The 26092-nt window shown below is 36.9% G+C and overlaps 1 protein-coding gene across 1 annotated transcript in view; it reads left to right on the forward strand.

Annotated features, from left to right (window-relative positions):
* Positions 1–26092, forward strand: part of LOC127413923 (ribosomal protein S6 kinase alpha-2) — a 58257-nt gene that overhangs the window by 2890 nt on the left and 29275 nt on the right. The window contains exons 2-6 of the mRNA XM_051651495.1: positions 6801–6917; positions 10485–10566; positions 16967–17047; positions 17212–17291; positions 23870–23976. Of these exons, the coding sequence (XP_051507455.1) occupies positions 6801–6917; positions 10485–10566; positions 16967–17047; positions 17212–17291; positions 23870–23976 (467 nt within the window). The remainder of the gene's footprint in view (positions 1–6800; positions 6918–10484; positions 10567–16966; positions 17048–17211; positions 17292–23869; positions 23977–26092) is intronic.

Below are 26092 nucleotides of genomic sequence, written 5' to 3' on the forward strand. Positions count from 1 at the left end.
GAAATAAATTTCTGATTTACAAAGAGGCCTTGTATGATTTGAAGGGAAAGAGTAAAGCTCTGTGCACTTCTGAACCAGACACAACTCTTTCCCTAGACATAGCTTTTTGAACTGATAGCACATTGCATGAAGGTTCCACTGCCAAAACAGGGTTGAAATAATGGAAATCTATATGCTGCCTATTTTTATTGATTGACAAAGTACTGCATGTAGTGTACTGTACAACTCAGTGACCATGCTTAATGCACATAATTTTCCATTAAAAGTTTGTATTCTAAAATGACTTTATTCTGAAAAAGATGTGTACATGCCATTGGAAAATTTTCACGTAGAAAATTCCTGTGTGCATGTAATCCGCATATTCAGATAAACTAACACTTGCAGATTCTTTTACTGCTGTTATCTGTGGAAATACTGGAGATACTTCTTGCCATATATTTCAGTTCATTTTTAATTCTGCAGAGTAATTAAGTCAGTTCTCATTCATGTCCTTGACAACAGCACACAGGAGCACATTAAATTGCAAGATGTTGGTTATGAGACTCACGCTCATCTGTATGTTGATTTATGTTCATTTCTTTCTAATGTTCGTCAAAATCTCCTCCCCTTGTATTTTTGTTTTCTCGATAGTTAGATTTTTCTGCCTCGTCTAGCATTCATACTTTATTTTACTTTTGTTTAGATATGCGCAGATATAAATGAAAGGTAAATATTCAGAATAAGGTGTTGGCATATAATTCAGAATTAAAACAAGCCTGCTGCCTTATTTTGATTTCTACAAACCAGAATATTGACTTAATTGAGTTATGGTGATTTATAACCCTGTTTATTATGGGTTATAAACAGTCACCTCAAAATTACTGACACCATTGGTCCATTAGAAAGACAGAAATATGTGTCCTCTGTTTATAATTATCTGGCTGCTTCTGGTTATTATGAAATCCCACTGTGTGCAAAAGTTATTTTCCCACCACTTTAATAAATGCATGTCTTCTTGATTCTAGATTTGAAATGTCAGCAATTCTGAGCATTATTAGTTTAGATGCTGACTCTCAGTGTTTTGATAAGGTCCCATTAACCTTTACTGCAGATATAGACTGTCTGCAGTCACAGAGCCCTAGGGAACTGTCTTTATTTTAACAACAGTGATGGGTATAGTCAGCATACAACATGGTTTGTAATGAAATGGCTGGAGTAAATTAGTTAGTTCTTGCACAGGCACAGAGCATAGGCTTAGTTTTGATCCCATCAGGTTTCGCAGCTGAATGATATGACAACTCGTTTTGATTGGCAAATTGTTCTGCCTTTAATTAAATGTACTGCGAGAAAAAAAGATCAATTTTTGTCATTCTGTCATGTCATTACAAACATCTTAACATGCACAGTTTACATGAAATATCTCAACAAGTGAGTTCATAATGTTTGATCCAATTTGATAGTAATATCAATACAGATTTATAGCCTGCATGTAGGCTGTAGCTTTCACAGGTATCTTCATAAACAGCGGACTGTTATTTATGACCATGCACTAGACGGAGGTTACAGTGAGGTACATACTAGAAAAGTGAATGGGACCAATCAGTAAACGTTAGAATACTTACTGTTTCAAAAGGATAGCCACAAGACATAAACATTATGTCTGTTTACATGATTTTAATGTAATAAAATCTCTTACTAACCTTTTCTGTGTAATGTTATAGCCAATTTTTTTAACTTTGTTGCTATGATTACTGTACATAAACCCTGTAATCCGCCTAGAACAGAAGTTATCTACAAAAATGTAAATTTAAACAATTTAACAGCTCAAACCATACAAGTTTTAAAAGAATAATCAGTCCAGGTGGCATTAACAATGCATCATATGGCTAATAGTTATGCAAGAGCTGAACTGAAATCTGAGCTAAGTCCAGTCATTTATTTCAATGAAGGGATCTGACAGGCCTGAATCCATATCTGTGTCCATATCAAGTTATGTAACGCAGCCCAGGTTGTCACGTGTCAGATTTGCAAAGATACCATAGATTATATTGTGACATATGTGCCTTTCTTGGAACGGCGAGGAATTACTTCAGCGCGTGTGAAATAATTGCAGAAGACTTGTTGAGTGCATGTAGTAATAATAACTTATAGACAGATATAAATCTGTCCAAAAATTCAAAACTATTATAGCACTGACCTCTGCTAGAGAAAACATACATTGTGTAATGTTTGACTCAGAAACTGTATAGTACTAAGATATAGGACAACCTTGTGACAACTAGACCTGGTCTTTAATATTCAGTATATACGTACACCAGAGACTGAAGCAATATCCCCATATTCTGAAAATGAATTATCACCAAAGAAGTGTTTCTTATTCTTCTTCATATGGCTCACATGATACATTATCTTTATGATTTTTATTTGTTTGGCTCTCATGCACATCATGCAGGAGCTGTCATAATAATTAATGAGGCTCCTGTGCTGAGTTTGAACAGAGACTATCCTCAGTGTACTCATCATCACCTCACGCAAGTGTCCCGGGTTGGACATTATGAGTTACGTAATGCAGATGCACATTTATTTATTCTGTTGCGTGGCATGGCTTAAGCTGGTTTAAGAGGCCTCTGAGCTGTGTGTCAGACCAGTGCAGACCGCATCATTCAGCTGCGCTCAGGATTTCACATCACAGGCACATTTCTGCAGTGTGGCAACAAGCGCTGTCCAGACCGTCCCCTCTGCAGGGATTCACACTCACTGAGAGAGTGCTGCCCATATGCTGAAATTACTTGAATAACTTTGTGTTTTTTTGTATTATAATAATTATTATTATTCTATTTGCTTGACCTCAAACAGCTGTATGGCTATTTTGATCATTTTGCAAAGTGTTATGGAATTGTAATGCGTTCAACAAACTTCCTCATAGTTACTGAACTTTAATTAACACCTCTGGACATCTGTCAACCAATCAAACAAAAGAGTGCCTTGTATAAAATGTGTAAAATGGACCTGAGAGTACTATACTTTTGTTGGCAACTAAAAACATAAAATTAGCAAAGTGTTTTTTGCACATAACACATTTTTTATTTTTTTTATTTTGTCAGTTGCTTTGTAAGAAAGCACCTACTAAATCAAAATACAGTACAGTATGCCAATGCAATGCACTCATAATCATACTTTGAACCCTACTCCTTGATCTGTTTATTACTATTACCAGGGATGGATTAACTACCGGGTCGGATTGGGCCGGTGCCCAGGGGCCTCTAAACCCAAAAGGCCCCAAGCTGTAAATTAATTTTTTATCTATTTATTTTGAGATACTTATTATAAATCCACTCACCTCAGTCCAGGTGGCAGAGGACAAGTCTCAGTTGCCTCCGCTTCTGAGACAGTCAATCCACGCATGTTATCACATGGCTCGTTGTGCATGACACCGCAGAGACTCACAGCATGTGGAGGCTCATTCTACTCTCCGTGATCCATGCACAACTTACCACGCACCCCATTGAGAGCGAGAACCATTAATTGCGAGCACGAGGAGGCTACCCCATGTGACTCTACCCTATTTGGTTGCTTAGGAGACCTGGCTGGAGTCACTCAGCACACCCTGGATTCAAACTCGCGACTCCAGGGGTGGTAGTCAGCGTCAATACTCGCTGAGCTACCCAGGCCCCCTGGCTCTTCGGGATGCTTCGATTTTTAAATGATTCAGCATTTAACTTGTGTAATTATTTTCTGCACACCAGAGCAAAAGGGCGAAAAAAAAAAACAAAAAAAAAACATTGGCTTACCATTTATCAAGCGCTGAAACTTTGCCAGGTGAAAAACAGTCTGGAATCATGTGTACAGTCAACAGTCAAATTAAGTCCTCTTTCCAACCTGAACATAATCAGAATGTCGATTTGTGACACCTGAGCTGAAAAAGCTACACTGTAAGAAATCCTTTTGTTTAAAAAAAAAAAAAAAAACTGGCAGCTGTGGTTGCCAGAATAATTATGTAAAAAATACAGTAAACTTTGCAGAACAACCTGTACATTTTAGTTTAAAACTGTTGTAATTTGCATGATCACACTGGCACTGTAAAAAAAAAAGAAAAATCATAATCTTGATATTAACCTTCTGAAACTGTAAAAATCTGCTTTTTACTTTATAATGTATTGTTAATCACCGTAGTCATTACAGAAAAACACATGATGACATGAAGTTCATCAATAGTGGCTCTTCCAGAAGCAATGACCAATAAACATGTAAAGACAGTGTTCAGTGTCACTCACACAAACACTAAACACCATCAGGGTGAAATTAAAATTATGCAGTAAACATTAATTAAACTACATCAAATATAAAACAGAACACCCCAATGTACATAACTGATATTAAAAGTAAGAAGAAACATAACTATTCCCATAAAATATAATGAAATATGATGGGTTATGCAGGGAATTGTGTGAAAGTTCGATTATTGTTTTTCACTGTAATTTTAACAGTAATTTACTGTAAAAAGTACATGTACTCTCTTGTTAAACAATGTAAAATTTGTACCATTAATTATACAGGAAAATCATACTTTTTCAATCTTTTTACATTTTATTGTAAAAACTACTGTATTGTCTTTTAAAATATATTACAGTTTTTACTGTATATTTTACAGTTAATACTCATTAATCAATTAAAGTTTTTTTTCTCTGTAGCATCTTTACAGTCTTTTACTGTTAAAATTACAGACATTTTTTTACAGTGCAGATGCAGTGAAACAAATGGTGAAACAGAACACAGGTATGTCGAGATGCGTTAATAAATATTGAAATAATTTTTAAGTTAACAGTGTCTAAAAAAATGCGACCGTCCTGCACAATGAATTGTAAAACAGAACGCAGGTGTCTCGAGATGCGTTTATAAATATTAATGTTCTTTTAATCTTAACAGTGAGTTGTGGCACAATGATCAATGACGTTCATCCAGTGCATGTTTACATGGCCTCGATGCACATGTGAACAGCCCGAAACTCGCTCTATAGCCTACACTGTTAAAAATGTCTGTAAATTTACAGCCGAATGCTAACAGCAATCTACTGTAACTCTTAAATACAACAGTTTGCTGTACAAAACTTTGCATTCTGGGAGATAAATTCAGGCATATTGTGAAGTGACTAGTTTAACAGTAAAAAGCTGTTATATGCCAAGCATTTTGGGAAGATGAACATTAAAAATCTTAGTGCCATCTTGGTGAAAGCTAGTGACATTTTGAACCATATTATAAAACCCAAAGTGTAATATAGATTTGTGGTTTATTGTCAGATTTCATGCTGTTGACACACAAAAACAATACTGGATCCAACCCTGACACCCTTATTCTTCACTTGTCTAAATGCAATTTAAAAAGTAAAACAATTAAACCTTAAAAAAAAAAAAAAATTTAAAATAAATACTCTATAAATGTAAAATAACAGTATTGCACTACATTGTGGGATCCTAAAATTGTGAAATACAGATCAGGCCTTGCACTTGAATAAGTACTATATGCTTGGGTTGCATCAGGGTTTATGGGGACATGTACAGAAGAATTAATAGAGTTCTTAGCAATATTTAGTGTTTTTATTTTTTTATTATTCATATAGTTTTTATCCTAAATAGTTGTTTTGTTTACAGTCACCATTACGGTGATTGGTGTTCCCTTGGGCTGGGACCTTATTTCTTTTTTTGTTAATGTTCTTCCATCCAGTGTTAATGTATTGTAGTTAAATACAATCATTTGCACTGTTACTTGGAAGGAAAAAAGCTAAACTTAAGGTCAGACTATTAGTCTGATCATAACTTGCAAATGCCACTAAATGAGGCAATAGCATTACGTCATTTTACAATTCATAATAATTGAATTATTAGCATTCAAAGAGAGTTCTGCAATGCAGATTTTTATACTGAGTGTCTATTGTTAATGGGAATTTGTGAATTGTCAACTAGACATACAGATATCAACACTCAGCATACGAAACTCAACAATGGTGACAATCAACTATCATACTTTTAGATAAAAAGTTAAACCTGAACCTTAAAAAACAAGTAACTAAAACGGCAACAAAAACAACAGCAATATAAACCATTAAATTGTAAAAAAAAAAAAATTCAGGTAATTTCTTCATGTCACAGTGCATGCTGGGAACTGAAGCGACAACATAGTACTATAGAACTGTACTGTAATTACTTTGAAAAACAGTAGCTGTCAGTATTTGATGAATACAGTAAAAAGCTGCATTTGAGCTTTACATGAAGTGTGCTGTATATTTGCAGTAAATTGCTGGTGAAATTGCTGCCAGTATTTTACTGTAAATCTAAGAGGAAATTTTGTAAATTGTACTTGAAAAACTGACCCGAACCTGGCCCAAAACATGTAGGTTTGTCGGGTACCGTCAGACTCAGATCAGGTTGAAGACCTCTAAACACATGCAGAATAACCGAATAGTGATTTTGGTAATTGACTACCATGCATATCCCTATTAATAATGCATGATTTTGGATCAGTTCATAATGAAAAAGTACATATAACTGGCTGTGTAAGACATTGCTCCAAACTTTTCTTCCGTGAATTTGAAAAATCCAACAAAATCTGGCAAGCGCATACAAGTGAACGTACGTGACACGTCATGGGGGGCCTCCATGGCGCACCGGCCCATTGGGCCTCTCAGTTCTTAATCCATACTTGACTATTACTCATAATCCCAGCTGATATCATTCCTCCAAATATGCTTAAATACACAGCATTATGGTAAAAGCATTTGTTTATTTTCCTCAGAGCTGAATATGTGCCATCTGTTGCCTTTGCAGGATGACAGCATCTTAAAGGAGTTTGATATCAGCCATCATGTGAAAGAAGGCTTTGAGAAAGCAGATCCATCACAGTTTGAGCTGCTCAAGGTGTTGGGACAGGGATCGTATGGAAAGGTAAGCTTCAAACTGGGGTTGTCATGATACATGAAAATGTAATGAAAATGTCATGATTCTCAGTACCAATTTTGATGCCACTGCATAAATTAATACTAATGTGTTAAATTAGTAAACATTGTTTCAAGTTCTCAAGAAATTATTCAAGACAGTTACTGTCAAAACCAACTTAGTCTCATAGAAATAAAATTACTATGTAACTGCATTTTTGCAATGTCACTTTTACATGCCTCATTTTACGTTTCGTCGCAGTTTCCTGGTGACTGGTGAAATTAACAATTGTACATTTTATTCACTTTCTTTCAAATCATGACTACAACGGGTGATTATGACTTTATAAACACGTATTCTCGCACTATTACTCACACACTGATATGTTTTGATATTGAAACACTTTTACTATAACACATCATTTGAAAAACGATAAATTTTAACACTTGTATTACAGACCCACCTACATTTTCACACTTAAGGCCCCTGCACACTTCGTACGAATCGAAGAACAAACGGCTGTGATGTCATTTAGAACTAAATCTGGCCAAAACAAAGGTGTTTTTGAATTCTTTTCAGTGGTTCGTAACAGTTCATCAGGGCAAACATTCAGGAAACCTTTGTACCGGCTGCTAAACACCTTTTTACTGCCACTGGTCCACGTTATCGGTAGGTGTGACCTAGAGCTCCACCTTCTTTGAGGCCGACAGCTGATTCCAGTTCAGTCAGTTAAGATCAGTTAACATGAACACACTGGCGTGTAGAGTTATTAGCGAGCTGGTGTGCAAATTTCCCTACATCTAAATGATCATTCCTTTAGACACATTTTCCAAGAACAAGTCATGTGATTTTTTTTGTTTAATTAGTCTACAAAAGGAATCAAATCTATTCAAATACTCTTAAGTGCCCATTCACTCTGTTGTTTGATATGCTGTTTCACTCATGTGGCATCTGCAGTGAAAGCCAGTCCCACATCTGCCCAAAGTAAGATATGCCTATCATCATTCATTTGTCTGTATTCTACCCATTAACACTATTTTATACACCCATCTTTGCAGTAGTATCAGTGTCATCATAAATTACAATAACAGTGTGTAATCTGCAAATATTCTGGCCACGTTTAATGTGTTAGCGTATTAGCATCATGAATGCAGAAAGTAAACATGACAAATTACACATTTTATAATGCACATATATTTTTTTTAATAAATCATCAATGAGTACGTAAACAGCCTCTTTTGCTGATCTTTTGTGAATTCTGCTCATAGAATGAGGCATGAAGTCCTTGATAACACATGTCATATTAGTTTATGTTTTTCATGTCTTGAGCGTCTTCATATTTAAATGTTCATTTACGCCTCCCTCAGCAGTGTGGCAGGTGTCTGAATGATAACTCGTTTTGCAAAAATGTTGCCACAGTCACGTTATGTTCATGAGATCAGGCTGGACAAAACAGTCAGGAGTAAAATAAGAAGAAAGATAACCAGTTCTGCTCGACCCGCTCCGAAGGGGATTTGAACCGGCGTCTCCAGTGTGGGAGGTGGGTGTGCTAGCAAGGAGGCTAAAGGCTACAGACTCTAGTGTCAGTTGCTAGTGCACCACTTGAGGCGAGGAGAGTGAGGTTAACACACACTTCACAGCATGTACCAGCTGGCTACCATTACACTCACCCTCCTAAACCTCACTCCCATCCGGGTCATGGCACCACTGTAACCGGTCCTGCTCAACCCGCCCCAAACAGGATTTGAACCGGCGTGTCTGGTGTGGGAAGCAGGCACGCTAACAAGGAGGCTAAAGGCTACAGTCTCTAGCATCAGTCGCTAGTGCGCCACTTGAGGCCAGGGGAGTGAGGTTTACACACTGTACAGCACGTACCAGCTGGCTACCGTTACAATTACAAGCAATAGAAAAATAAAAAAAAGGGCAGATAATAATTAAGAACAAAGTTTAAAGTTGTTTTTTTAGGTAGCCCTATATCTAACAGTAGCTTAATTATTCAAGTAAGCATAAAGAAACTGAAAAAAAGAAAAAAAAGAAATGCAATGTAACAGAAATCTAATTACTGGTAATCACTGGCATTATAAAGCTATTTACACAGTCTGCTTTAATGAAGAAACAACATTTACCGGAGCAACCTAAAGCTGTGTCAGGCCAAACATGCAATGTCAGGCACAGGCACACGATCGATCACTTTGCTTATGCACTGTTTGTGCGTGCAGTGTGAAACAGCCCTTACACTTATCCTCTGGATGTTACTGTAATGCAGAATCATGTATAGCCTAACTAAGATTAGATGTGACAGGCGGCTGAATGTAATTTCTTTAATGGACACAGCTTGTTTAAATAGAGTGCAGGTTTGGGGTGATGGGTGTATTGATTTGAAAGTAAAACTTTATTTTTTTGTGTGTCCTTATAAACTCTGGATTTAGTTGAACCCGGTATAATTATTTTAGGATGTTAAAAGGTTTAGAAAGTGAGGATCAGTTGAACAGCTGGGTTTACTTCTGGTAATCCTAAATGATTAGGTTGTGTCTGGAAGTTATTTGTTTCTATGGCAACACCTACAATGCAAAATGGCTTTGTTGTTGATAACAGCAAAATATTTATCACTTTATTAATTTACTAATTCACCTCTATATTTTCTTGCAAAATGTTTAAGAACAAAGAAAGCACTCCAGGCACTAATGGCTTAATAAAATGGCAGATCAAACAGAAATATGCGTTCATCCCTTGAATGTTTGAGGTCAGTGCCATATTGGTTCTTTTAACATGAAGTCAAGTTGGAGCCGTCATAGAATTCAGAGTATACAGCTTGTAATTACGAGTTCTACAGAAATGTGAATGCTTTTTACAAGCCGGAATTTCATAATTACGGTAATTCCTACATGCCCTGAACGCACAATTACATAATTTCAATGCAAATCAGTGTTTTATGTCCATTTATGTAATACGCAAGAAAATGTACAGTCAGCTGGTTGTTATCGCAAAATAAACCCCTTCAGGGTGATTCTGTTTTGCGCTTACAATTGGCTGACTGTAAATCATCCCTTACAAAACAAAAGATGAATGAAATCGAAATGTACTCTTTCTTGATACATATTCCTGGTCTTAATGTGAGCGAATAATAGTTGAATGTAATTCTAAAGAAAATGTTTGTGTTTGTAATTTTTCAGAAAATGTAAAAACTTGCTAGGCCTCTGAAATTATTGTTATTTTCGGCTGACGTCACCAAGGCTGCTTGTGTTTGTACAACGGGTATTGTAATCCTGAGTGATGTAATCCTTCGTAAATGTCATTTGTCGTACGTGTGGTATGGAACTGTTCATGTTCCAATCAATTCCCAATAGATAAAATAAAGTCCTTCCTAAAATTTTTTTAAATGTGTTTCATTCAGTAATACTGTATATCACATTGCAGAAGTAACTGGGTTGCAAATGCCGTTTAATGCTGCATTTGAATTTCAGCTTTAGTATGACTTCAGATGATTAAGAATCCTTTAGTAGTTTGACAGCCACTGGTCACTGTCTAAAATGTGTGAATATTTTATTTATTTATTTTTGACTTTTCGTTTTACAGGTCTTCTTGGTGAGAAAAAGCAAAGGCTCCGACACAGGACAACTCTATGCCATGAAGGTCTTAAAAAAGGCAACACTCAAAGGTAAAATAGCCCTCAGATTACAGTGGCGGCCCATCAGAGGAGGCAAGAGAGGCTGAGCCTCCTCAAAAATTCTAAATGAAAGTAACAACAATTGAATTAACAGTTTTAATTAACAGTTGTTTAATGAATTTACAGTACCTATTAATCTGCATAACTCAGAAAAAATGATAGAGCTGTCGAAATTACCATGTTAACGCATGTGATTAATTTAAAATGTTAAACACGTTAATTTTTCTTAAACACGATTAATGCATTTACCAATTTTCACATTAGATTCTAACATTTTATTTTGCTCCGTGTGAGTTCTGAACACAAGTCGTAATAAGGCAGAACCTTTGTAATGTGTCCGGGGTCAATTACACCGACACACACACAACGCACAACATCGATTCTGATTTTTTTACAAAACAAGCTCAGATGGGACTTGTGAGAAGCCACACTCACACGATCCGCTGCAGTGAAGCATCAGCATTTCCCTGCCGTTCCATTCCAGACGGATGAAGTATCACTACATGGGCAGTGCCAGCGGTAAAAGCAAAACAAGACGTTCTCTGCAAGCGCTTTTCATGTGGAGTTCAAAGCAGTACGAATCATGTTTATGTGGCTTCACGATTGCTGTAGCAAAGTGGATAGCCATGATTAATATTGTGGAGGATGAGAGTTTAAGAGATTTAGAGCTCTGTTTAAAGAGCGCTATCATTAAGTGCAGCACTATCCCTTAAGTCGTAAGCGCAAAGTCAGTGGGCATGGCCATGAAGTTTTGGTATTTTTGTACAAGCATATGCTAAGTCTAGGAGCGAGAAGGTTTGGTGAAATCGCAAATGGGCTGGATTATGTGCAGTTTAATTCTGAGGTTTTCTCCGGTTATTATTCCATCGTCTACATCCAATTATGAAGTTCATTCCCTCAAGCACCAGCAATATAAACAACGACATCACATTCATAAAAAGTTGGTTGTGTAAATGGACTGTATGCAAGGAACTAGAAGAATAAATTACGTTATGCATTAACTGCGTCCTTGATGATTGTCGGGCATATTTCTATGACAGTGACATGCTCCTTTCATACGCATGGAAAATGTGATTCTCGTCAGAATTTGGATGTACGCTCTGTTAAATGATAGAGAATGTAAGTTTTATTAATAATATTCATCAACTGACACACAAATCATGGCCAGTATTAACAGTGATTGTATCGGCACGCACTTCTCTTCTACAGGTCGATTTTGATTTTGAAAAATGTAATTAATCTATTGAAACACGGAAAAATTAAACCAAAAATATTTCTAAATTGAAATTACACTTCAAACAAAATGAAAATATAATCAAAATAATGAAGTGGTCACAAATCATAGCCTACCAATTCCAAACATTTGATTCTCTCCAACTTCTTCCACCGGCCCGTTTTGCAGTGACTTAAAAATCACTCTGCGACAACAGGTGGAAAAATACCGCACAGCTTATACCACGGTTGCCACACCTTAAGACATCGTTCAAGGTTTTACCTCAAGACGTTTTCTGGTTTTTGTCCCTAAAACGCTCTTGTGAGTGGAACTGCTTTCTTCTGCCACGGATTCAGCATCTTGTTTTGATACAGTCCGAGCCTTTGTTGCTAGTTTGAAAACGTCACTTTAGAAATAGCAACGGAGGATTGTGAGACTTGTGCTGCTTTGCTGGAGCACTTACTGGAGTAATAAGGTAGTGCGTTTGTGTATGCGTGTGTGTGTGCGCATATGTATGTGTGTGAGCGTGTGTAAATGCGGATGAGACGAGGAGCGCAGGGGAGCTTTTCAACCGAAATTGAAATAAATGTAGGATATTATAGACATTGTTTGTCGATCTTAACCAATTTACTTTAACCAGTGTCATGGTTTATATGGTTATTTTGCTGTGGTAGCATGTACGGTGTGTGTGGGTGAGACGAGAGAGAAAGAGAGGGAGCCCAAGGACACTTTTCAATCGAAATTTAAATAAATGTAATTATAGACATTTTTTGTCATTCTTATCCGATGGACTTACCCAATGTCTTTGTTTTATTTGGTTATTTTGTTGTGGTAGCCTGTACGGCTCTTTGAAATAATTGAAATAATTTGGTGAAGTGATATGGAACTGTTATGCGGTCAAGGAACTACTTCATAGTCGTGCGTTTACTTGAAAAATAATTGCACACCTTAGAACGTCTGTCAACCAATCAGAATCAAGCATTCAACAGACTCGTGGTATAATTGAAAACTAAACCATGACCTATAGATAATTTAACACTGTAGCACTGTACTTTGTGTACTCACGAAAATAGAGCCCTTAATGCGCATTGCATTTTGATTATAAATATATACGTATAATCGATTCAATACTAAAAAGTATCGATAAACAACAGTTTATTATGACACAAAACTGAATATTCTACCCAAAATATGTGTGTGCTGTGCTCTTTAGAGGATCGTTTCATTCCTCTCACGTCACCTGTATTGAAATCAGTTGTGAGTCGAGTTCCCGTGCACTACACGTGAGGAGCGCTATTTGAATGATGCGCGGAGCTGCTGCCTATGTAGAGCATTCCAAATCGCTCTCTTATGAGGCATCATTTCAGCAAGGATGCTGCCATAGAATACAGCTGCAGGAGAAAGTTTGGAACAGACCCAAAGAGTCAAATTTAAGCACTTTTAACTATGATTTTTTTTTTTTTTACTTAATCACAATTAACTATGATAATTCGACAGACAGCACTAAAAAAGTGTTTATTTCTTTTACTCACTCTCATGCCATCCCAGATGTGTATGACTTTCTTTCTTCTGCTGAACACAATCAAAGATTTTTAGAAGTATTTCTCTGCTCCGTAGGTCCATACAATGTAAGTGAATGGGTGCCAAAATCCACATTAGGGTAAAATAAACGGTCGACTCCAGTGGTTAAATCCATATGTTCTGAAGCAATTTGATAGGTGTGGGTGAGAAACAGATCAATATTTACTTTCACTTTCTCATTCTCTTCTTTCTGTTTTTGGTGATTCACATCATTCTTGCATATTGCCCCCTAATGGGCAGGGAGGGGAATTTATGACAAAAAATGTACTTAAATATTGATCTGTTTCTCACCCACACCTATCATATCGTGTCTCAAACATGGATTTAACAATTGGAGTCATATCGATTACTTTTATGCTGCCTTTATGTGGATTTTGGAGTTTCCAGATGTTGGCACCCATTCACTTGCAGTGTATAGACCTACAGAGCTGAGATATTCTTCTAAATATCTTCATTTTTGTTCAGCAGAAGAAAGAAAGTCATACACATCTGGGATGGCATGAGGGTGAGTAAATCATGAGAGAATTTTCATTTTTGGGTGAACTAACCCTTTAACTCATTGAAGGAATGGAGAATGGAGTTGCTCTACGCATAAGTGAGCAGCAGATGATTGAAGCCCTCCAATCATTTACTAAATGTTTGTATTGATCATAGATTAACAAGTGTTTGGTTGGTGATCAGAAAATTATAATGCATCATACATTTTTAAGACAAGCAGTGAGAGATAATTTTTTAAGTGCTCTCTGGCTGATTTTTAAGGAGTATATGAATCATCAAATTGTTTAACATAGGGGAAAAGTCCCACTCAGACGCCCAGATTTCAAATTTCTCTAAGTGACTATTCTGAGCACACTTCAAATCCATAGTGACTACCCTGGAACAGAGAAAATTAAATTAACTCAAAGCTTACCACCAGAAGTCTTAAGTAGCTAGCTGTCTTTCCTCATCACACATTTGTTGTTGTGACTCATCCCTTTGTTTTACACAATAAACTCAAATCTGAGCTGGAATGCAGTTGTAGTGATTCATAATGCTCAATTTTGAGTGGTAGTTTCACAAACTGTTCGCAACCCACATAACTTATTCACTCGGTGTAACCATGGTTACATCCCAAAGTCTTTGCTCTCGGCGGTTGATGTTGGCAAGTTCTTTATGTACTTGTGAATGAAAATAACACCTTTGGTGACTGTGGCACCTCACTGTCAGACCACAGCAATGCAGCAGCTGTTACAAAAGATGTCCAACTCTAAGTGTCCAGTGACAAATGAAGCATCCGGCACCCTGCTTTTGTTTTCATGCTGAACATGTCAATGATTAGCAGTAGTTAATGATTAGACAGAAATGGATATATTTTTTGTATTATCCATCATCTAACGATTTGGTATTTACTTGACATTTAAGTTACATTTAGGTAAAAAGCTACCTAAGTGACAATTTTATTAGATTATTTCCTATAGCAGATGGTGTAAAGCCATATATTTAGTGTAATGCAGTTGTTTATCAGCATTGGTTATTGCCACATATATATATATATATATATATATATATATATATATATATATATATATATATATATATATATATATAAATGGCAGTGACCAATGCTAAAATATTTTGACATCCACAAAATGTATATTCACTAATTTTCACTTCAAATATTTAAATAAATAAAAACTTGTCTTTGATTAATTTATTTTCATTGTTGCAAAATGTTACCTCCAAGCAACATACCTAAAATTCTTATATTAAATTCTTATTTTTCTAACTTTATTTTGATTTTAGCTATAAGGTCCGTTTTATACAAGAAAAGTGAACCAAACATTCTTTACAAAATGATTTCGTAATTCAGTAGAGGGTTAAGGGGTTTATAAAGGGGTTAATTAATGACTAATAATTTGTTTACAAATTTATTATAAAACATTGGAATTTAAATACAATACTCACCAAATTGAAAGCATTTTTAACTTGTTATTAATACTTAATAAATACACTTATTAACAGTACCTCTTTATTAATAAAAATAAAAAGAGGAGGGATTATGTAATTTTGCTACAGTCCGCTTTGTGTTTATATTCAGTAACCTAGTTACATAAACTCCTCTGCAAAAACACTTCTCAGGTCTTCATGCTCATTCACAGTATATGTCTTGTAATAAAGCCTCCATTAAAGGAATAGTTCACCCAAAAATGAAAATTTGCTGATCATTTACTCACCCTCAGGCCATCCAAGATGTATCTGAGTTTCTTTCTTCATCAAAACAGAATTTAAGACTTTTAGGATTTCATTTCAGGCCTCCTCCTCTAAACAATGCAAGTGAATGTCCTCCATTTTTTGACGGTCCAAAATGCATATTTAGGGTGTATCAAAATAATCCACACGACTCCAGTCGACAAATAAGGTTCTTCTGAACCCAAACGATTGATTATTTTTAGAAACAATACAATACTTATATATTTTTTAACTACAAATGTTCGCTTCAGTACATCTCTGTGACGTGCGCTCATGAGAGGGATGACGTAAGCTCGTTGGTAAGGGTCACACTTCACGTGGAGGAGGAGGCAGGAAGCGCGTCATTGTTTACATAGTTTTTAAAATTATTATTATTATTTGGAAATGATTTTTTAATTTTATTTTAAATTGTTTTTAAATTGTTTTGGACTGTTTTGGTTTGTAAACGGCACAAGTTTCTATTGTAAACAATGACGCGCTTCCTGCCTCCTCCTCCATGCATGACCTTACCAACGAGCTTACGTCATCCCTCTCATGAGCGCACGTCACAGAGATATACAGAAGCGAACATTTGTAGTTAAAAAAGTATATAAGTATTGTTTTGTTTCTCAAAATAATCAATCGTTTGGGTTCAGAAGACCTTTATTTGTCGACTGGAGTCATGTGGATTATTTTGATGTACCCTATATATGCATTTTAGACCGTCAAAAAATGGAGGACATTCACTTGCATTGTTTAAAGGAGGAGGCCTGAAATGAAATCCTAAAAGTCTTAAATTCTGTTTTGATGACGAAAGAAACTCAGATACATCTTGGATGGCCTGAGGGTGAGTAAATGATCAGCAAATTTTCATTTTTGGGTGAACTATTCCTTTAAATCATACTGAACTTTATGTACAGGTTTCTAATTTTGGCAACTCCTTAAAAAATGCTTCATATGTGCCCACTTTACATTGTTATGTTTTCATAGGTTACTAATGTTGAATAAGTGTTAATAAACCTTTATAACATGTGAGGCTAAATGGCTCACTCTTTACTAAGTTTTGCATGAGAGTTGCCTTTTTAATCAAGTTGTTATAACTGCATATTAATGATTTATGATGCATTTGTAAATGAATTATTAGGCATTAATGAATCCCTTTATAAACCCTTAACCAGCGGAACATTAATGTAAATTGTAGCCCATCTTTGTTACCTCTGTACAGTTCTGGTCTGTCGGGTCGTCACTTGATGTCTAAACTAAAAACCTGGCCCAAAAGTGAAACTGGTTGAGAACCACTAGTTTAGACACACCTTTGCGTGTTTCACTTATTTTCTGTCTCTGTCTCTTTCTTTTCCTTTTTTTTTTTTTTTTTTTGGTCTTATGAAGTGCGGGACCGAGTGAGGTCCAAAATGGAGCGAGACATTCTCGCAGAAGTCAATCATCCTTTTATTGTCAAACTCCACTATGGTGAGTTGTTCTCTCAGGAGGAGATTGTTACTCAATAGAACATTTATGTTTGTGTTAAGTCCAATCTTGAAACTTTGGTGCTATTTAAGTGACAAAACTGTTTGTTTTTTTTTTGGTAGGAACAAAAACGGTTTAAATGTGACCTTTGTTGCTTTTTCCCGCAGCCTTTCAGACAGAAGGAAAGCTGTACCTTATTCTGGATTTTCTCAGAGGGGGGGATCTTTTCACACGCCTCTCTAAAGAGGTCAGTTTTCCTCATACAGCTTAAGTCAACAAAATAATTCCACTTAAAGTGTCAAAAATGCTATTTGTGTTCTGTAAATGTGTGTTCAAGTGATTGTTCACCCGAAAATGAAAATTCTGTCATGTTGTTCCAATCCCATATGAAGTTCTATCTTGAACAGATCATAAAGCATTGTGAATGAATCATTCTGACCAATTCATTGAAAAGATCTGACTTAAAGAACAACCTGTTCTCGAATCAGTCATACTGTCCTACTTTTATGATACATTTTTTTGATACATTTATGGTGATTTTGCATCTTTTTTGCATCTTTTGAGTACCCATATGGGTTCTGAACAACCTTAGGGTAAGTAAATGATGACAGAATTTACATTTTTTCAATCCTTTCACGGGGTCAAACCATACTGTTGTGTCCTCTCATTATACAATTTCAGTCTAAGCTCACTATAAGTTCTAATAACCTAGTGATAGACTGTAAACCTTTGATCAGTTTAACAATTGCCAGTGCTTCCACCTGCTCTTCATAGATGGATAGATCCTGTTTGGTGTAATTGGTCCCAGTTAGCACTTACTGTAATTCTCCTTAATAGAATCTTTGATTTACTTAATAATGTCACTTATCTTTTATATCTGCCTGGTTCAGTCAAAACCTCCCTTAAGGATTTGTGCCTCTTCTCGCATGAGGGACAAATCTGATTTTTGATCCTTCGACAGCAACGCTCCAGCGAGCCCTCACTTTCCGAGCTGTGAATCACGCATTTTACTGCAGTCGAGGTAATCAGTCGAAACTTATAGTGTCATTGTGAGGAAATACAATACTGTCTAGGTGTTGGTATGGATGAAGGCAGAAATAATTGTACAGTGTGTTGGTCATATGCTTCTCATGTGGGACACGGATGCGCATGGAGTGATTGCAGTTTGCGTTCTTCTTTATCTGTGTGCGTGCACGTCAACTGGGCTGTGAGCTCTGGTGACATGATAGCACAGAGCGGATCACATGTGCATTTAGAAGCACGATTAAATCAATACCATGGCGCATGCGACACATTTGAATTCTACATGAGTATTTTCTACTTTAAAGTTCTGTGAAGCAATTCAACCACGTCAAACGGCTAAACAGCTGTGTTTTTCTGAATAGCGCTGACAATGGTAAGAGAAAACACCCGCCCTGCACCAACATCAATTACAAGACTTTTCACATATTCACATAAAAAAAAAAAAATTAAAAAAAAATCACTTTTATTGTCACACAACCATATTCACAAGTGCAACAGTGGGTGAAAGTCTTGGGTGCAGTTCCGAGCAACATAGCAGTCATGAGAGTGATGAGACATATACCAATTTACAATAAACATCAGATTTACACAACACAATTTACATATCTAATATACACATAATTACACAACACAATAATAATATACAATGTACAGTATACAATACACACAATATAGAACACACATACACATAATATAGAATACACATGTAATAAAAATAATATATAAAGTATATATAAAATGTACAGTAGGTTGTATTGTACTGTATTGACATTCAGGCTGTCGGTTGATAGTCAGTTGCCACTGTGTTGTTAAGAGAGAATATAACAGTCCGGTATGAGATAATAAGATTATAAAAGTGCAGTGCTGATGTATGTTGATTGTGAGAGATCAAGAGTTCAAAAGTCTGATTGCTTGGGGGAAGAAGCTGTTGTGAAGTTGGCTGGTGCGGGTCCTGATGCTGCGATACCGCCTGCCTGATGATAGCAGTGAGAGCAGCCCATGGCTCGGGTGGCTGGAGTCTTTGATGATCTTTCGAGCTTTTTTTACACACCACCTGGTATATATGTCCTGGAGGGAGGGAAGCTCACCTCCGATGATGTGTCTGGCAGTTCGCACCACCCTTTGCAGGGCTTTGAGGTTGTGGGCGGTGCTGTTGCCGTACCAGATAGTGATGCAGCCAGTCAGGATGCTCTCAACGGTGCTGGTATAGAACCGTGTGAGGATGTGGTGGTTCATTCTAAACTTCCTCAGCCGTCTCTGGAAGAAGAGGCGCTGATGAGCCTTCTTCACAACGGCCTCAGTGTGGACGGACCATGTGAGTTCCTCAGTGATGTGGACACCCAGGAACTTGAAGCTGCTGACTCTCTCCACCAGTGCTCCATTGATGGTGATGGGGCTGTCTTTTCTCCTGAAGTCCATCACAATCTCCATGGTCTTGCTGACCTTGAGGGAGAGGTTGTGCTCCTGACACCAGCGTGTCAGAGTATGCACCTCCTCTCCGTAGGCTGTTTCATCATTGTCAGTGATCAGACCTACCACCGTCGTATCATCAGCAAACTTAATGATGGCATTGGAGCTGTGTGTTGCTACACAGTCATGTGTGTACAAGGAATACAAGAGTGGGCTGAGGGCACAGCCCTGCAGGGCTCCAGTGTTGAGGGTCAGTGATGAGGAGATGTTGCTGCCCATTCTAACCACCTGGCGTCTGCTTGACAGGAAGTCCAGGATCCAGCTGCACAGCGAGCTGTTTAAGCCCAGAGCCCGGAGTTTCACATAAAGCTTGGAGGGCACTATGGTGTTGAATGCTGAGCTGTAGTCTACAAACAGCATTCTCACATAAGTGTTCCTTTTTTCCAGGTGGGAGAGAGCAGTGTGTATTGTGGATGCAATGGCATCATCAGTGGAGCGGTTGTTGCGGTAAGCAAACTGCAATGGGTCCAGTGAGGGAGGCAGCACAGAGCAGATGTAATCTCTGATCAGCCTCTCAAAGCATTTGCTGATGATGGGGGTCAGAGCAACAGGACAGCAGTCATTTAAGCAAGTGATTTTGGATTGTTTTGGTACAGGCACAATGGTGGACGTTTTGAAGCATGTGGTGACTACAGACAAGGAGAGGGAAAGGTTGAAAATGTCCATAAAAACACCAGCCAGTTGGTTTGTGCACGCTCTGATGACGTGGCCCGGAATGCCATCTGGACCCGCGGCTTTACAGATACTCACCCGTCGGAAGGATCGGGTTACATCCGCTACAGAGACGGAGAGTAAACTAACCTTTGTAGCTTCGGCCGCGCGAGCTCTCTCCATGAGGGCAGTGTTATTTCCCTCAAAACGAGCATAAAAAGTATTTAGCTCATCCGGGAGAGAGGCAGCGGTGTTCACGGAGGAGTTTTTATTCACTTTGTAGTCCGTGATGATATTAATTCCCTGCCACATGCTTCTAGAGTCGGTGGTGTTGAACTGTCCTTCAATCTTGTCCCTGTACTGGTGTTTTGCTGCTCTGATAGTTTTGCAGAGTGCATAACTGGCTTGTTTATGCTCCTCCGCGTTCCTGGAATTAAAAGCGGAGGTCTGCGCATTAAGTGCCGCACGAACATCGCTATTAGGACGTTAATACTTAATATACACAGAAAATGTATATAGATGTAAACATATGTGTTTTCCTGGTGAGCCTGGGTAGCAGCGAAGATGTTAAAGTGTCCAGTGTGTATAAACAGAGAGAGAGAGAGAGAAGAAAACAGAACACCCACACAGTATTGCACATAAGACTTGTACACTGAAGGGTTGAGTAGGTGTAGGGTTCTTTTTAATAAAAAGGTCAAAAAAAAGGTCAGAGTATGTAAGCTATTTTCAGAATGCTGACAGGACCACGTCTACGATCAATCATTCACAGGAAGGGTGCTCATTCAGAATTGGTGTCATTTAAAATAAATAAATACAATTATGTTATTTTGGCTGCATTAAATGAAGTTCTAAATGTAAGTTCGGGAGGAGCTTGTTCATCTAGGCCAGTCAATCACATCCCAAGTATACAGTATATCAGCAGCTGCATAAATTGTCTTTCTGTTTCTTGCTTTAGTCAGACAGTTCGGGGTGTCTACTTTACCTTAAAGTGACAGTTCATCCAAAAATGAAAATCCTCTCATTATTTACTCACCCTCCCATCCCAGATGTGTGACTTTCTTTCTTCTGCAGAACACAAACAAAGATTTTTAAAATAATTTTTTAGCTCTGTAGGTCAAGTGAATGGTGATCAGAATTTTGAAGCTCCAAAAAGCACATAAAGGCAGCAAAAAAATAATCCATTAGACTCCATGTCTTCAGAAACAATATGATAGGTGTGGGTGAGAAACAGATCAACATTTAAGTCCTTTTTTATTATAAATTCTGCTTCTTGCCCAGAATGTGAATCGCCAAAAACAAAAGAAGAAGAAAGTGAAAGTGAAAGTGGAGATTATATATATATATATACAGTGTGTATATATATATATATATATATATATATATATATATATATATATATATATATATATATATATATAAAAGACTTAAATAGTGATTTGTTTTCACCCACACTTATCATATTGCTTCTGAAGATATGGATTTAACCACTGGAGTCATGTGGATTACTTTTATGCTCCTTTTAAATGCTTTTTGGGCCTTCAAAGTTCTGGAAAAAATTTGAGAAAGTGCTTAAATAATTTACACTTTCTATAATTAATCCTTCAGCAGCTGTTTAATAACTGTTAGTAAATATGGTTGTCAATCCCAAACACTGCCTTTGTGAATGTTTCCTACAAATAAGCCATTGGCAGATTGATTCCCCCGACAAAAGTGGAAACACTTTGGCTCTGTGGCTCAATCCACAGGTGTTTACGAAATCGCTTGTGGCAGGGATGTATCTAATACAGAGGAAATATGTCCAGTTGTTGAGCAGGGGTTTTCATTTAGTTTCTGTGTGTGTTAAAATAAATGACACTGAGTTTCCTGAGTGGTCGTTGGCTGTTATCAGTGGTTGAAAGCAACAGCGATGATGTTCTGTAATGCACATAGCTTACTTGCTCCACTCTATAGAGCGCATCTTTTTCAGGAATTAAAAATCTCATATATATATATATATATATATATATATATATATATATATATATATATATAAAATTCCATAGGGTAATTGGTTATTAATGATAACTTATGAATCTTTAAAGACAGACCTACCAAGGTATATTCCTCTATTGAATCCATCAGTCTACGTTTTCATCTTTTCAACTTCATTTAAAAAAAAATGTGTTTAATAGTGCAATTTCTGGTGAAGAACTACACTACCCATAATCCTGAGGGGGGAAATCCACTAATCAAAGAGTTGCCGTGAACAAAGCGCACCAAAAGAGCTCTGCAGCGACCGCCCACTCGCATGACGCACTGGCAATTGAGTCGTTCTCCCTACACTCTCAAACTACTTATATATTTGTGAATATCGGTATATTTTGCAATAATTTTAAAATATATTTTTTTTTTGTATACTTGCAATCAACTACTTTAAATCAATTGTTTTATTTTTTTATTGTTTTTAATTCAGTTTCATCATTCGCAATGCTTCATGGGATTGTAGTTCATTCTATCATTAAAGATGTCGAGTATACAGTCTTGTACTTTTGTCTTTTTGTCTGATTTTCAAATACATTTTTGCTTAAAATAAACGTTTGTAATGATGTGATTCACATCTCATGATTGGTCTCTTGCTCAGTCAGTCCATTCTTATCCGGTTTTTGCAGCACCACATTGAAAAAAGAAATCATGACCGTGCCAACGAGCCCAAATTGGTATGGAAAGGCACGATTCAGCAACGGCAACCGTTTGAGCCCATGGTGGAAAAGCGCATAAAGTTTGAATCTGACCATTGGACCAGCAAGTCATATTTGGCATTTGATTGCTGATTCAATTGCAATTTCATGCATTTATCCATTGACCTACTGTACAAAAAGGCAGATGTGGAGAGGGGTAAAGTTATCTTGTCTGAGGTTAAATTTCTGAAGTTATCTGAAGTTAAATATGTCTGAACTGAATATTCATTCAAGCTCTTGAATTGGTCATCAAAAGTTATTGCACCCTCAAAACACTGTTTAACAAGTTAAAGACAATGGAACTGTTAATGAAACAGAATCATTACATTCCTCACAATAGTACATAAAGACCAACCCTGATTGCACTATACAAAAAAGACCAACTTCGGCATATTAGCTTCTTATTGTAGCCACTAATTCAGTTTCTCTGTAAAGTATGTGAATTAAGGAAGAAGCTAGGGCACTTCCACCAAGAGACTTGCACTCTTGATTTAATCAAGCTTCTCTGCGCAGGACCACACTTGTGAAGTGAGTCGTAAATTAATTACCGCTGGTGCTCAAATCTCTCATCTTGCTGCAGCAGATGCTGCTCTGCTTCCTGGAACTTGTTACGCCAATCAACTCTCTGCTCTCTGCACATCTGAATAAATCTCCCGCTGGTTAAAATGAGCTTTATAAAAATGCTTTTTATAGCAGCAGCCCAACAGTTTAATAGGAGATCTGCCACTGGTCAGCTTTTGCATTAATGGAATATTCTTGGTTATTTCTGCCAGTGTCCATTGTAAATATATTACTGTAAATATGTTTTTCATTTATTTCTCATCACTATAGTGCCCATGAGAAAGACACTCAACCTCAGGTTTCTGCAAGCGGACTGTCTCTGTTATAAATGGACTGTATGTTGCCTTGGGTGAAAGCGTCAGCTAAATGAAAAATGAGTTATTTATGATATGTTTATCTCTAGGTAATGTTTACCGAGGAGGATGTGAAGTTTTATTTGGCTGAACTGGCCTTGGCCTTGGATCATCTTCACAGTCTGGGCATCATCTACAGAGATCTCAAACCAGAGAAGTGAGTAAGACCCAACAGACCAGTTAATAACAACCATCAAATTTCCCCTTTAAAACTGAGCTGATGTTGCTAATGCGAAGACAGGAAAAAAAATTCTAGGCAGACTCAATAATGTGTTGGAAAAAAGATTTATTGGAGAGCCAAACGAATGGATGGAGTTCAACTGCAGTCTATCCACATATCTATTGATTTTCAGTATGGAACTGGAGCTGTCAGAAATCTTAGCTGAATTTGTGAGATAATAATAGCATCTGAGAACTGTATGGAGATTCCAAGTTCATTAAGTCACCAAATGGAATTGCAAACATATGGAAGCCATGTATTTCTGTCTTATTTTCTCAAGATCACGAGATTTTTCACCATGAAAAAAAAAAAAAGAAAATCAAGTTATCTCAAGAAAACAAGACAGTAATGTTCTACCTTTAGATACTTATCAATACAATGTTATATAATCATCCTGTAATAGTTATTATATATACTGTATTTGCAAAAAACAATATGTGGATGATTCTTCACTTTCCTGCCCCGTTTTTTTTTTTTTTTTATTTTATTTTTTTCTGTCCCTTTATTTACTTTTTGCTGACTTTTTTAAGAGTGTTGAACGTTTATGTTTTCCAGATTGTTTTATTTTTTTTTTTTTGGTTTGTCCCATACCCAGTCTTTTTAATTCTATAATAAATTTATATAATAAATTCCTCTATACATACGTTTTTTAAAATGTCAGAATTAAGAAAATTATATAAACTTTTTCATAATAACTGAAAAAAAAAATCACATTTCTATCGAGTTATCTCACGAAAACAAGAAAAATAATTACAGTAATGTTCGATCTCTAGATACTTCTCAATACAATATTAAATAATCATCCTGTTACAGTTAGCCTATATATTGGCAAAACATTTTTATGTGTATATAATATATACACAGTATATATATATATATATATATATATATATATATATATATATATATACACACACAGTGGTGTGAAAAAGTGTTTGCCCCCTTCCTGATTTCTTATTTTTTTGCATGTTTGTCACACTTAAATGTTTCAGATCATCAAAAAAGTTTAAATATTAGTCAAAGATAACACAAGTAAACACAAAATGCAGTTTTTAAATGAAGGTTGTTATTATTAAGGGAAAACAAAATCCAAACCTACATGGCCCTGTGTGAAAAAGTGTTTGCCCCACCTGTTAAAACATAACTTAACTGTGGTTTATCACACCTGAGTTCAATTTCTCTAGCCACACCCAGGCCTGATTACTGCCACACCTGTTCTCAATCAAGAAATCACTTAAATAGGACCTGCCTGACAAAGTGAAGTAGACCAAAAGATCTTCAAAAGCTAGACATCATGCCGAGATCCAAAGAAATTCAGGAACAAATGAGAAAGAAAGTAATTGAGATCTATCAGTCTGGAAAAGGTTATTAAGCCATTTCTAAAGCTTTGGGACTCCAGAGAACCACAGTGAGAGCCATTATCCACAAATGGCAAAAACATGGAACAGTGGTGAACCTTCCCAGGAGTGGCCGGCCGACCAAATTACCCCAAGAGCGCAGCGACGACTCATCCAAGAGGTCACAAAAGACCCCACAACAACATCCAAAGAACTGCAGGCCTCACTTGCCTCAGTTAAGGTCAGTGTTCATGACTCCACCGTAACAAAGAGACTGGGCAAAAATGGCCTGCATGGCAGAGTTCCAAGACGAAAACCACTGCTGAGCAAAAAGAACATTAAGGCTCGTCTCATTTTTGCCAGGAAACACCTTTATGATCCCCAAGACTTTTGGGAAAATACTCTGTGGACTGACGAGACAAAAGTTGAACTTTTTGGAAGGTGTGTGTCCCATTACATCTGGCGTAAAAGTAACACCGCATTTCAGAAAAAGAACATCATACCAGCAGTAAAATATGGTGGTGGTAGTGTGATGGTCTGGGGCTGTTTTGCTGCTTCAGGACCTGGAAGACTTGCTGTGATAAATGGAACCATGAATTCTGCTGTCTACCAAAAAATCCTGAAGGAGAATGTCCGGGCATCTGTTCGTGACCTCAAGCTGAAGCGAACTTGGGTTCTGCAGCAGGACAATGATCTAAAACACACCAGCAAGTCCA

Source organism: Myxocyprinus asiaticus, chromosome 23 (genome assembly GCF_019703515.2).
Source record: "Myxocyprinus asiaticus isolate MX2 ecotype Aquarium Trade chromosome 23, UBuf_Myxa_2, whole genome shotgun sequence".
Lineage (NCBI taxonomy): Eukaryota > Metazoa > Chordata > Actinopteri > Cypriniformes > Catostomidae > Myxocyprinus > Myxocyprinus asiaticus.